This window comes from Monodon monoceros, unplaced genomic scaffold (genome assembly GCF_005190385.1).
Source record: "Monodon monoceros isolate NGI ecotype Baffin Bay Population unplaced genomic scaffold, NGI_Narwhal_1 Super_Scaffold_11, whole genome shotgun sequence".
Taxonomy (NCBI): Eukaryota; Metazoa; Chordata; class Mammalia; order Artiodactyla; family Monodontidae; genus Monodon; species Monodon monoceros.
Window position 1 is genome coordinate 3,852,236 of NW_021703767.1, and position 12,695 is coordinate 3,864,930.

Genomic DNA, 12,695 nt, shown 5'->3' on the forward strand with positions numbered 1-12,695 from the left:
GCTGAGGGTGGCGGCAGGGTGTCTGCCTGCATCCAAGTTCTGGGTGATGAACGTTCGCAGCCGTAGGAGGTCCCTGACCACCTGCCTGAGAGCCAGACTCGGCCTCCCGTGGCCCTCGGAGCACCAGGCAGTGAAGCTGGGAGTGGCCCGGAGTTTGTTTTTGGCGCGTTGAGCTGCCGCCGGCTTCCAGGCGGAGGTGCGGCCGGGGAGCTGGGTGTACGTGTGGGACCCCGAGTAGGGTCACCAGTGACCATGTGGTATTAGCAGCAGCCACAGAAGCAGGTGTGACTGCCTGGGAAGAGGGTCCAGCACGAGGAGGGATGAGAAGGGGCCGGTGCTGAGCCCGTGGGAGCTAAGACAGCGACCGGGTGGTAGAGGAGGATACCCCAGGGGCCGGAGCGCCGCGAGAGAGCAGCTCGGTGCGGTTGGCTGGGAGAGGAGTGGCTGCGGAGGAGAGGAGAGCAGTCAGCCACATCCGGTGTGACCCAGAGGTCAAGTGAGGTGAAGAAAAAGGCGTTTAGTGGACTTGGCATGCGTCCAAGGCCAGCTCTGGGGGCAGGACGCAGAGTCAGCGGAAGAGGAGGACCTGGGAAGAGTGTGTCGGCACCATTTACAAATAGCTTTAGTATGAACACACAAAACAGTGGACCCGCAGGCAACGGCCGACCGCACGTGTCCATCGCCAGCTCAGCTGCTGTCGCCCAGGTCTGACTGCCCCCTCCACCCCGTCCAGGACTCCCCACCGGTAGGACCTCGAGGCAAACCCTGGTCACATCATTGCGTTTGTAAATATTTCAGTCTGTGTTTCTACAGGAGAAGGACTCTAAAAATAACCACAATACTGTTACCCACCTAAAACATTTAACACTGGTTCCTTAACATGGTCAAAATCTGGTCAGATATCCAGTCGGTGTTCAGATATCCAGTGGTGCGATAAAAGTCATATGTGCTTTATCTCCACCAGGATCCAGACCATTCCCACGCATTGTGCTGGAAGTTGCTTTTGAACTCCAGTGATTTGATTTCACTGACTTTGATGAGATCACTGTAGGTTCCCAGGTGGTTATAAGAAAGAACACAGAGAGATCCTTGTATGCTTCATCCAGTTTCCCCCAGTGGTACCATCTTGCACGACTCCAGTACCGGGTGGCAGCAGGGATGGTCACCTTGACGCAGTCCAGATACAGAATGTTCCAGCCCCGCAAGGAGCCCCCTGGTGCCCCCTTATAGCCTCCCCCTCTTTCCTCCCACCCCTCTCCCTCCTTTACCCCCACCAACCAGTGCTCTAGTCCCCTCCTCAATAATTTTGTCATTTCAAGAATGTTACGTGAATGGGGTCATACGGCGCGTAACCTCTGAGGACTGGCGTTTTTCACCCAGCAGCACTCTGGGGATTCAAGGTCGGTTGTGTGTGTCCGTAGTTGCGTGTTTTCAGTTGCTGATCAGCATTGCAGGCTGTGGATGGACCACAGGTTAGATTGTCTAACCAGTCACCCAGTGAGGGACTCTGGGTTGTTTCCAGTTTAGGCTCTTAGGAATAAAGCTACCTTCAGTAGTCATGTACAGGTTTTTTGTGGGTGTAAGTTTCCATTTCTCTGGGATAACCACCCACCAGTGCCATTGCTGGGTCATAGGCCATGTTGGTTTTATCAGAAACCGTCAAATGGATTCCTACTCCCACCAGCGAACACAGATGCCCCAGTCCCCTCATCCCCACCGGCATCCCGCCGTTCTGAAAGGTGTGGAGTGGTGTCCTTGCGGTTTCTACTTGCGTTTCCATGGCAGCTAATGACATTGGACATCTTTTCATGTGCTTATTTGCCATTCCAGTGTTTTTGTTGATGAAATGTCTATTCATGTCTTTTGCCCATTTTCTAATTGGCTTGTTTGCATTTTTACTATTGGGTTTTGAGAGTTCTTTGCATATTCTGCATATGGTTATGTGGTTTGCAAAAATGTCTCCTGGTCTTTACATTGTCTGTTCATCCTCTTAACAACATCTCCTGTAGAGCAAAAATGTTAAATTTTGGTGAAGTCCCATTTATCAATTTTCCTTTAGTAAACTATGATTTTGGTGACAAGTCTAAAAACTGGCTAGTTCTAGATCTCAAAGATTTTCTCCTGTTTTTCTAAAAAAAATTTACTGTTTTATGTTTTAAGTCTCTGACCCATTATGAATTAATCTTTGTGTGAGATGTGAGGTCACAGTTCTTTTTTTTTTTTTCTGCCTCTGCATGTCCAGTTGCCCCAGCACCGTTTGTTGAAAAGACCATCCTTCCTCCACTGAGCTGCTTTTCCCCTTTGTCCAAAATCAGTCGAGCATATTTCTGTGAGTCTGTTCTCCATTTCCATTGATCTGTGTGTCTATCCCTCTACCAATACCAAAGTCCTTATTACTGTTCTTTATAATTAAGCTTGAACCAGGTAAACTGATTTCTCTCACTTTAGTCTTCTTTTTCAGAATTGTTTTTAACGGTTGTAATCATGGGGGCTGCCGAGTAAACCTCAGGTGTCACAGAGAGCATCTGCCCCAGATCTCCCCTTGCTCCCCATTTCCCACCAAGTTACACACAGATACTCCTGGTCTAAGCCTAACTGACCCTCATGACAAATCTCATTTCCTGACATGATTACTGTGGTCCCCCAGTGCTTTTTGCAGTAGTAATCATGTAAGTGTTAAAAAGATTGAAGGTTAAGCAGCAGTTCTCAGACTTGAGCCACATCAGGGTAACCTGGAGGTTTGCAAATACACAGAGTGCAGGGCCCCAGCCCAGCAGGTCTGGGGAGGGGCCAAAGAATTCACATTTCTGAGAAATTCCCAGGTGCTGCTGGTGCTACTGTTTGATGGTCCAGGGACCACACTGAGAACCACTGATATAAGTAAGTTTCCCCAGGATCGGTGGTTAAAATGGCTGAATATCACACTTTGAATATTTTTCTGTCATTTTCCCTACAGCAGTACTATTTACAATCCCTTGGTCTGAGATTTCTTACATGCTGCAGAAGTCTGGAGACTGGACTTCCCTTCTGCAAAGGAGCATTCTGCACACCAGAGGGATTTTGCCAGCACAACACAGACTTCAGGAGGCTCCTTTATAAAAGTTATGTATGACAAACCCACAACCAACATAGTACTCAACAGTGAAAAGCTGAAAGACTTCCTGCAAAAATCTGCAACAAGACAAGGGTGCCCACTCTCACTACTTCTGTTCAACATAGTATTGGAAGTCCTAGCCATAGCACTCAGACAAGAAAAAGAAATAAAAGGTATCCATACTGGAAGGGAAGAGGTAAAATTGTCATTATATGCAAATGACATGACACTATGTAGAAGACCCTAAAGGTGCCACACAAAAGCTACTAGAACTGATAAATGAATTCATCAAAGTAGCAGGATACAAGATTAACAAACAGAAATCTGTTGCATTTCTTCACACTAACAGTGAAATATTAGAAAGGGAAAGTAAAAAATGAACAATCTCTTTTAAAATCGCATTCCCCCCCCCCCAAAAAAATACGTAGGAATAAACCTGATCAGGGAGGTGGAAGACTTATATGCTGAGAACTATAAAACATTGATAAAGGAAATTAAAGATTATTTAAAGAAATGGAAAGATATCCCATGCTCTTGGATTAGAAGAATTAATATTGTTAAAATGGCCATACTACCCAAAGCAATCTACAGATTAATTGTCCCTACCAAATTATCTGTGACATTTTTCACAGAACTAAAACAAATAATCCTAAAATTTATATGGAACCATAAAAGATGCAGAATTACCAAAGCAATCCGGAGGAAAAAGAACAAAGCTGGGGGCATAACTCTCAGACTTCAGATAATACCACAAAGCTACAGTAATCAAAACATCACGGTATTGGCACAAAAACAGACATATGGATCAATGGAACAGAATAGAGAGCCCAGAAATAAGCCCACACACCTATAGTCAATTAATCTCAACAAAAGAGGCAAGAATATACAATGGAGAAAAGACAGTGTCTCCAGCTGGTGATGTTGGGAAAGTGGGGCAGCTGCATGTAAATCAGTGAAGTTAGAACACACCCTCACACCATTCACAAAAATAAACTCAGAATGGCTTAAAGACTTACATATAAGACATGACACCATAAAACTCCTAGAAGAGAAAATAGGCAAAACATTCTCTGACAGAAACCATAGCAGTGTTTTCTTAGTCTCCCAAGGCAGTAGAAACAAAAGCAAGAATAAACAGATGGGACCTAATCAAACTCATACACGCTTTTGCACAGCAAAGGAAACCACAAACACAACGGAAAGACAACCTGTGAAGTAGGAGAAGATATTTACAAACAATGCGACTTGATTTCCAAAACACACAAACAGCTCATACAAGTCAGTAACAAAAAAACAAACAAGCCAATCCAAAAACGGGCAGAAGACTTAAATAGACATTTCTCCAAAGAAGACATATGGAGGGCCAACAGGCACATGAAAAGATGCTCAACGTCGCTAATTATTAGAGAAATGCAAATCAAAACTACAATGAGGTACCACCTCACACCAGTCAGAATGGCCATGATTAAAAAGTGTACAAATAACAGATGCTGGAGAGGGTGTGGAGAAAAGGGAACACTCTTGCACTGTTGGTGGGAATGTAAATTGGTACAGCCACTATGGAGAACAGTATGGAGGTTCCTTAAAAAACTAAAAATAGAGCTGCCATATGAGCCAGCAATCCCGCCCCTGGACATATATCCAGAGAAAAGTCTAATTTGAAAAGATACACGCACCCCAGTGTCCACAGCAGAACTATTTACAGTAGCCAAGACATGGAAGCCTTGAGAGGCCAGACCAGAGGCAGGCACAGGGGAGGCGGCCACACTGGGCCGCGGGGAAGGCCAGAACGGTTCCGTTTGTCCGCACCCTCCGATGCTGCCAGCTTTGTAAGCAGTTTGAGGGCTCCCTTAAGAGCCCACTGTTCTTGTACAACTTCCTTGACCATGAGCTGGTGTTGGTGGGTAGAGTGGGTTCCTGCTGATGGGCGGACGGCTCTCAAGCTCCTGGGGGCACCTCAGCAGCTCATGTAAGCGGGTTTTCACGTGTTTCCTCTGCCTCTTCGTCCCTCTTCTCCTTTTGCTCCGTGACCAGCCGTTGTCCCTGTTCCAGACTGGCCCCTGACCCCACCTGTGGAGCCCATCAACCAGGAAACACCAAGTTAAACGTGCTGAGGCCACATGAGGCATCTTGTAATGTAAAGGGGTGTCCCCAGGAACAGAAAAAACTGTGCTGTGTTTGGGGAAAAAACTATGCCCTGGTTGTTGATCCTTGGCATTTTAGGGGCAAATTGGAAACGCCATCTCTCTGCCTTGTTTCCTTATAACTAATTCACTCTTCTGTGGCGGACCTTTCAGCTAACCATGTGTTCAGCAAATCAGTTTTCATTTGGACTTTGCATTTGTCTGCTATTCATTCTTCACAAGCTCCCGGGGTGGAAATGGGGCAGAGGGCGTGTGGAATCGGCATTCATGGAGCGGCCGGCCTGTGTACTTCCCCAGAAAGGTACCTAGTGATACACTCGGGCTTGGCTGGGAGTGGGATGCAGGAAGGATGTGTTGAGTTAGCTTAATTGGGGATGGAGGGGTGGGAGGGAAGAGGAACGATTATTGAGTGGCACATACGGGGTGTGTCTCACTTTATGCTCCCCCCAAAACTACATGAGGTGGGCATTTTCATTTCCATTTTATAGATCAGGAATCTGAGGCCCCATCTGAACATGTTCAGATCGCCCACGAATATGCAGGGGGCCTGAGCACAGCTGCCCGCTATGGAGGTGAACCTCAAGGTTGAATGGGAGATAGAAGTGACCAGTTGTGATGAAGGTTTTGTGGAGAGCAGGCGAGCTCTCCTCCATGATGTCAGGCGGTGCTTAGTCCCCCCGAGAGAAATTTGGTGTCACGCACAGGTTAGCAAGTGGAAGAAAATGGAGGTCGCGTGTGATGTGATTGCCCCGGAGGAAGTCATAGTCCCATGAGGGAGGAAAAAATAGAAGTGGCAGTGAGAAAACGGGCTTTTTAAAATAGTGGTGTATTTATTTTACAACTGGAAATGGATGGTTGATATGAAAGATGAAAGCCTGAGTTCACGAAGACATCCTAATTCAGAGCCATTCACATCAATGGCTTATGAAAAAGCATCATTCTCGGTTAGAAAACATTTCAAGGCCCCCACCCGAACCCATGATAAAGGGGACCCTGCTGCCTGTTGCCTTTAAAGCACAAAGTCAGGGACTTCCCTGGCGGTCCAGTGGTTAGGACTCCACGCTTCCACCGCCAGGGGCCCGGGTTCAATCTCTGGTCGGGGAACTAAGATCCCGCAAGCCACGTGGCAGGACCAATAAAATAAAATAAAAAATTTCTTAAAAAGCACAAAGTAAGTCAGTCCCTACACAGGCTCGAGGGGGCCATTAGCAGGGACTGTCTTTAAAAAACGCCAATGGAAAAGAATCTGAAAAAGAATGTAACTGAATCACTTTGCGGTACAGCAGAAATTAACACAACGCTGTAAATCAACTGTACTTCAATTTTTAAAATGCCTTTGGCCAAAGCTGATCACTAACGCGGCGCTCTGTCCTGACAGGTGGCGGTGATGGCTGAAGATGGGAACGAGGAGATCATGTTCATCTGTAAGTGGCCCGTGGCCCATCCTCACCATGGAAGGCAAAGCCACGTCCACGCTTGGTTTCTGTAGTAGAGAAGAGCTCTCTCCTTTAGACGTGGTCTTACTTGTCTTAAGAACCGCGATTTATTACACGAGAAATGTGCTGCTGGGCACCGTTTTAAAAGGAGCATCTGTCTGAGAACTCCCGGCAAAGGGCATTCGGCAGGGGTGGCAGTTGACTCAGATAAGTAACCCCAGGTTTTAGAAAGAGGCTCACAACATGTTAGATTTATGATAAACAGGTTAAGTTGGTGAATTTTCATTTACGCTCGTTCCCTGGGGACACCCCTGTCCTCCGTCCCCATAGAGGTGGCTTGGCCTACTTCGCAGCATGTCGTGGAGCAGGGTTTCCTCCCGGGGGCGCACGTCCTGCCTTGCGCTCTTTTTGCATTCGTGGGGAGCACTGTCGCTTACCCCCAGGCCTCGCGATGCTCTGTGGGCGTCTCCCTCCCCACTCAGCGCCCCCTCTGACGCTGGGATGTTTGTTTGCAGGGTGTGAAGACTGCAGCCAGTACCACGACTCTGAATGTCCCGAGCTGGGCCCAGTGGTCATGGTCAAAGACTCCTTTGTGTTAAGCAGGGCAAGGTAAGTGACCATCTTGAGCTGCTTTTATCGTCCTGCCTGTCAGACAGGGTTTTCGGCATGTCACCTGCTGCAAGAGCCTGGTGGCCTGGGTGTCTACGAAAAGGGGGGGGGGGGCGGGGAACAGCAAAAGAAGAAGTGGGAGAGACTTCCGTGAGAAGGGCTGTCCTCACGTTTGAGGCCGTCCGAAATCTCCGTCCCACCGTGAGCTGAGTCTCCTGCCGCCAGGATGAGCCGAGGCTTGTTGCAGACACTTCAGGGTCAATGTTTTTTATCTAGTTCCTGGTTCAGCTGATGGGCTGGGTCGGTTTATGTGTTGACCGCCATGGCCGAGCTTGTTCAGCCTCCCCTGTGGTCCGAGCCCAGGCCTGCGGTCTAACAGGCGCCCACTGTGGGCAAGGGGCGGGGATGCGGGCAGCCAGCTTCTGGACGAGCACCTAGATCTGGTGAGGGGGCTCCGTGGCTCTGCCAGTGCACGTTTCCCTGGGGGGGAGGGGCACAGCCCCACCTACCACGTAGTAGCTGTTTGAACCCGGATGAGACGTGCTCCTGTCTGCACCTCAGTTGCCTCATCTGTGAAGTGGAGAGAATAACTACCCCTTGGAGAGTTGCTGTGATCGTTACACCTGATTTAGGGCCCGGCATGTAGTGACACTAAAATTGTCATCTAATCAACGCAGTTCCTAGAAGCCGCCCAGCTGGTTTTCCCAGCCTCTTTATTTCCTTGTCTTACTGTTACTTCCCTGCACAAAGCGGAGATTACTAATTTCGCCTAAAGTACAGATCTGATGAGCTCTCTTCCAAAACCTTCAGTGGTTGCCTGTCGCCCACAAAGTTCCCGTGGGAGCCATCAGTCCCTCTATGATAGGTTCCTTGTCTCAGCCCCGCTGCTCGCTCCTGGGAGGGGTGTGTGCTCCAGGCGCCCTGGGGGTCCGCCCCACTCCCGACGTGGGCCAGGCTGGCCCTGGCCTTCACGCAGGGCCCCAGCCCACATGCCTTCCCCCTGGCACGCGTGCCCCATCCTTGATATTCTGGGTTTACTTAGAAAGGCCACATCCTCGATGAAACCAGCCCAGTGCAGCCTGGCTGGAAATGCTTTTCTGGTCTTTGGAATGCGGTGGCACTTCTTGTCTTCCCCGTGGTACTTTACACGTGGCGCCTCTTTGTGGTCTCTCTGTGGTCCTCCTCTCTCTGTTGGCCGATTGAAGCCCACACTTAGGATGTGTGTGTGTGTGTGTGTGTGTGTGTGTGTGTGCGCGTGTGTGAGCGCACACACACGCATCGGCTCTGTCTCCTGGGCGGGGATTTTAAACACATCCTTGAGTCAATGCCCCTCTATTGCCCGCTCTGGGGGCCAGTGAGAGCGACCTTTTCCGTCACCCTAACACTCTTGTCCCCTGGTGTGGGTGGCACCTCGGTCAGTGGATGCCCGGGGCCGAGAGTCTCTTGCTTTGTTCTATTTCTAGGTCGTCCCTTCCCTCCAACCTGGAGATCAGACGCCTGGAAGATGGAGCTGAGGGGGTGTTTGCTGTGACCCAGCTCGTCAAGCGCACACAGTTTGGCCCATTTGAGTCAAGGAGAGTCGCCAAATGGGAGAAGGAGTCTGCGTTTCCATTGAAGGTAAAAGCTGGGCCAAGTGGGGGAGGCAGAACCCCTGCTTTGTGACCTTCCTCGTGCAGATGGGGCAATGCCCGCTGAGCTCCAGTGATTCATAAATGTCTTAGAAACAGCTCTAGGTATTATAGTTCTGCTGAATTTCCAAGACAATGTTCAGATTTTTTTTTTAGTTTGTTTTTATATCACAAGAGCATCAGAGTTAAGTTAGTATTTTGCAAGACATTAAAGAGAGTCTATTTAAAACATCTGCAAGAGTAGACCCCCAGCGCAGGCTTTAGGAGGGGGGGCTTTCTGTGGATTTTTGCAGGAGTGCGTTAGTGTTTTTGCAGGGGTGCTTTAGTATTTTCACACTGGTGCAGAGCGTAGGATACTTTGCAAGGCTCTTTCGAAAGGAGGTGTCTTGTCGAGGCCTTGATGAGAGGCCAGTGCAAAATTTGGCAGCTCTGAAAAGCACATCAGGCTGGAAAATGGCAGCTTTTATATGACACTGAGAAAAACAAAATGGAAGGAAATCGGTGGGAGGGCTTGGATCACTTAAAGTGAGACCCACGGAGGCGCCGTGAGGCGAGGGACGTGGGTGTCAGTCACAGCTCTGTCCCCGCGCCCAGTACGCCCCCAGCCTCAGCCAGCCTTCAAAAACACCTGTAAATAAACAGAGAGGAACAGGTGCTGGTTGGGCAATGGTTACCCCGAGAGGTGAGCTCTCCTGGAGACCCTTAGCAGAGACCCACGTGTTTCAGGACAGAGGTGATCTAGGTGACCGCGGAGTTCTGCCAGTCCTTGGAGAACTGAGTTTACAAGGCAGATTTCAGCACAGCAGAGCGGAAGGAAAGGCACTTGATTTGTTTCCAAAGAAAGGAAAGAAAGAGACGTTACTTTACGTGAAGGAGTGAGGTAAAGAGGCCTGGGGCTGATGCACGTAATCGCTATGGGCCCGAGGTCGGCCAAGGCCCCTTTGAAAAAGTCCTTTGTGCCTGTTATGGTTTCTTTCAGCGACTCAGATTCTGAAGGTCTGTGTCTCGTATTGAGTTGTTTCCAGCACAGGCTCAGCATTGGTTATCTGGGTGCTGGGGGCAGCTTTATGCCCGTGGAGGGAGGGCAAGGGAGCAGTTCCCACACCGGCTCAGGGTCATTAGGCACCTGGTGGACCCCTCTGCCCCCTCCTCTTGCTTCCGAGGGCTCCATCCTCAAAGGGGGCCTCTAGCTCTTAGCAGTGGGGAGCCCCTACAGGAAAAGCCCAGGAGAGGGGGGAGATTTCTTCCTACAACGAGGAAGCAATGATTGCATCAGAACATGGCGGACAGGAACCCCCTATTCCATGTGGTTACTTTGAACTTCAAAATATTCAAGCTTCTCCCCCTGGGCCCTGCTTGCATTTAATCCATAAAGCAGTGGTGCTGCTTTGCAGCTGAGGGCACAGCTTATAAAGATTGAGGAACTTTGCTAAAGTCACTGACCATACTTGCAACAGAGCCGGGAAAAGAACTTGGGTGTCCTGATGCCCAGATGGGCCATGAGTAGAACTCAGCTGTCCTGATGACACCTGGGCCAGGTATAGAGTTCAGGTGTCCCGATGACGTCTGGAACTGGAGTAGAGCTCAGGTGTCCTGATTCCCACCTGGGCCATGCCTAGAATTGAGGTGTCCTGATGACACACCTGGGCCGGGAGTAGAACCCAAGAAGCGCCTTCGTGCCCACTTGAAAACTGATTAGAACTTGAGTGTCCAGGTTCTACACCTGGACCACAAGTAGACCTCAGATGTCCTAGTTCCCAGCCTGGCAACGCATAGAGCTCAGGTCTCCTGATAACTCCTGGCCTAGGAGCAGAACTCAGGTTTCCCCGTGCAGCAGAATGCACGCGTCCGGGTGCCCACCTGGACCACAGGTGGAAATTAGGCGTCCCAGTTCCCACCTGAGCCATGCGGAGAACTAGGGTCTCCCGGTGACACCTGACCTTTTGCTGTGTCTCCTGCTTCCCTTCTGCTTGTGATCAGCCTGACCTGTTCAGGGGTCTACCTCTGTCCTCCCACCACTGTAAATGCCTAAATAGGTCTGTATGGAGCACGGTTTGGCCTCTGATGTGGTGCCATCCGGACTGGTCACTCAGCAGCCCCCCTTCTCTCTCACACACACACACACGCTGACACGCATACCGGTGGATAACCAGCCCCTGCCCCGGCCCCTCGGCGGGCCGCGCTCACCCCCAGGTGTTCCAGAAAGACGGGCACCCCGTGTGCTTCGACACCTCCAATGAGGATGACTGCAACTGGATGATGCTGGTGCGGCCGGCAGCGGAGCCCGGGCACCAGAACCTGACGGCCTTCCAGCACGGCAGTGACGTGTACTTCACCACCTCGCGTGACATCCCCCCGGGCACCGAGCTGCGCGTGTGGTACGCGGCCTTCTACGCCAAGAGGATGGACAAGCCCATGCTGAGGCAGGCCTGCCCTGGGCTCCACGGTACGTGGGGGCCCCTGTCCCCAGCGCGCCTGCCGTCCTGCCGCCCCGCGGGGACCCACGGCCCCTTGGCCGCACGCAGCAGCCCGGTGTTAGTGAGAAGAGTCGGGCCGAGTCGGGCCGGGAGGGCCCGCGGGCGTGGGGAGCACTGAGGGCTCGGTCCTGACACCACGTGGTGGGTCTGTAGGTCTGCTGGTTGAATATCTGGGCCGAGAAACCGTTAGAAGAGCTTGCCCCAAGCCAGGCGCTTGCTGGCGGGCAGCTCTGCCCCCAGCTCTGCGGCTTCACACGCGTCACTCACCCACCTGGTCCCTGGGGGTCAGGTTGTGGCCCCTGGGTTTGGGCAGAGGGAACGGAGCACAGAGAGGTTAAGGAAGCTTCCCTGAATCACAGTGCAAAGAGTGACGGAATCAGGGTTTGAACCCGATTCTGGCTCCAGTGCTGGTGCTAGCCGCCTTCCAGCAGCCTCTTCCCGGAGGTCGGGGTGTGCGTGTGCATGCGCGTGTGTATACGCATGTGTGTGCCTGTGTAGCATGTGTCGTCAGAGAAGGGCCTAGTGGAGTCACGTGCGATTCACCCACATCCTTTTGGAAAAGCAAATCAGAATGCGTGTCCTGCTGACCTGGGGTCGGGGGTATCACCTCGTGAAGGGGGCCGATGAATTTAAATCTTTTCTACCCACGCTGTGGATCCTCGGGGTGTTCATCCTCACCACCTGACCTTGAGGGACCACGTGAAGTGGCTCACACGTGGCACTACGACCTGGGAGAGCAGGGCTTCCGTCCGGCTCCACCTGGTCCTGCCCGGGGCAGACATGCTTGTTGCTGCCACGAAGATTACTTCCTGTGGCAGGGAGAAGCTGACACTGACTTTCCTTCCGACCCCCGAACAACAGGGTTCTGACAAGGAGATGATCCCTCTTATTATGAGCACCGTGGGCTACAGACAGCTCCGTACAGGCTTGGGAGGTTCTGGTCTGTCCCATGTGTGCATCGTGGTGGAAGTTTGGGAGCTGCTTCCGGTGGGCTCACGTGGCAGTGTGAGAGAGGGAGGGAGGTATCCGTGAGGCATCCCAGACGAAGCACCACAAACCGGGGCTAAAACAAAAGAAATATGTTGTCTCACAGTCTGGAAGCCTGGAGTCCAAGATGCGGGTTTCCCAGCTCTGGTGTTGCCGACAACCCTTGGCGATCCTGGATTGTAGCTGCAGCACCCCATCCCTGCCTAGGTCTCTCCCTGTGTCTCTGGGTTCTCTCCTTATGAGGACACCAGTCACTGGATTTAGGACCACCCTCAACCAGTCTGACCCATCTTATCTTGGTTACCTCTGCAAAGACCCTA

At 51.1% G+C, this 12,695-nt stretch overlaps 1 protein-coding gene across 3 annotated transcripts in view; it reads left to right on the forward strand.

Moving 5' to 3' along the window:
- Positions 1-647: 647 nt before the first annotated feature.
- The window catches only part of PRDM15 (PR/SET domain 15), a 49,182-nt gene continuing 37,134 nt past the window's right edge, over positions 648-12,695 (forward strand). The window contains exons 1-5 of one of the 3 annotated variants that reach the window (XM_029214981.1): positions 648-745; positions 6,617-6,662; positions 7,190-7,283; positions 8,747-8,900; positions 11,105-11,357. In XM_029214981.1, the coding sequence (XP_029070814.1) occupies positions 6,626-6,662; positions 7,190-7,283; positions 8,747-8,900; positions 11,105-11,357 (538 nt within the window). In that variant the 5' untranslated portion in view covers positions 648-745; positions 6,617-6,625. Of the gene's footprint in view, positions 746-6,526; positions 6,663-7,189; positions 7,284-8,746; positions 8,901-11,104; positions 11,358-12,695 lie in introns of those variants that run through there. The other 2 variants (XM_029214982.1, XR_003792401.1) reach the window with 2 other exon arrangements.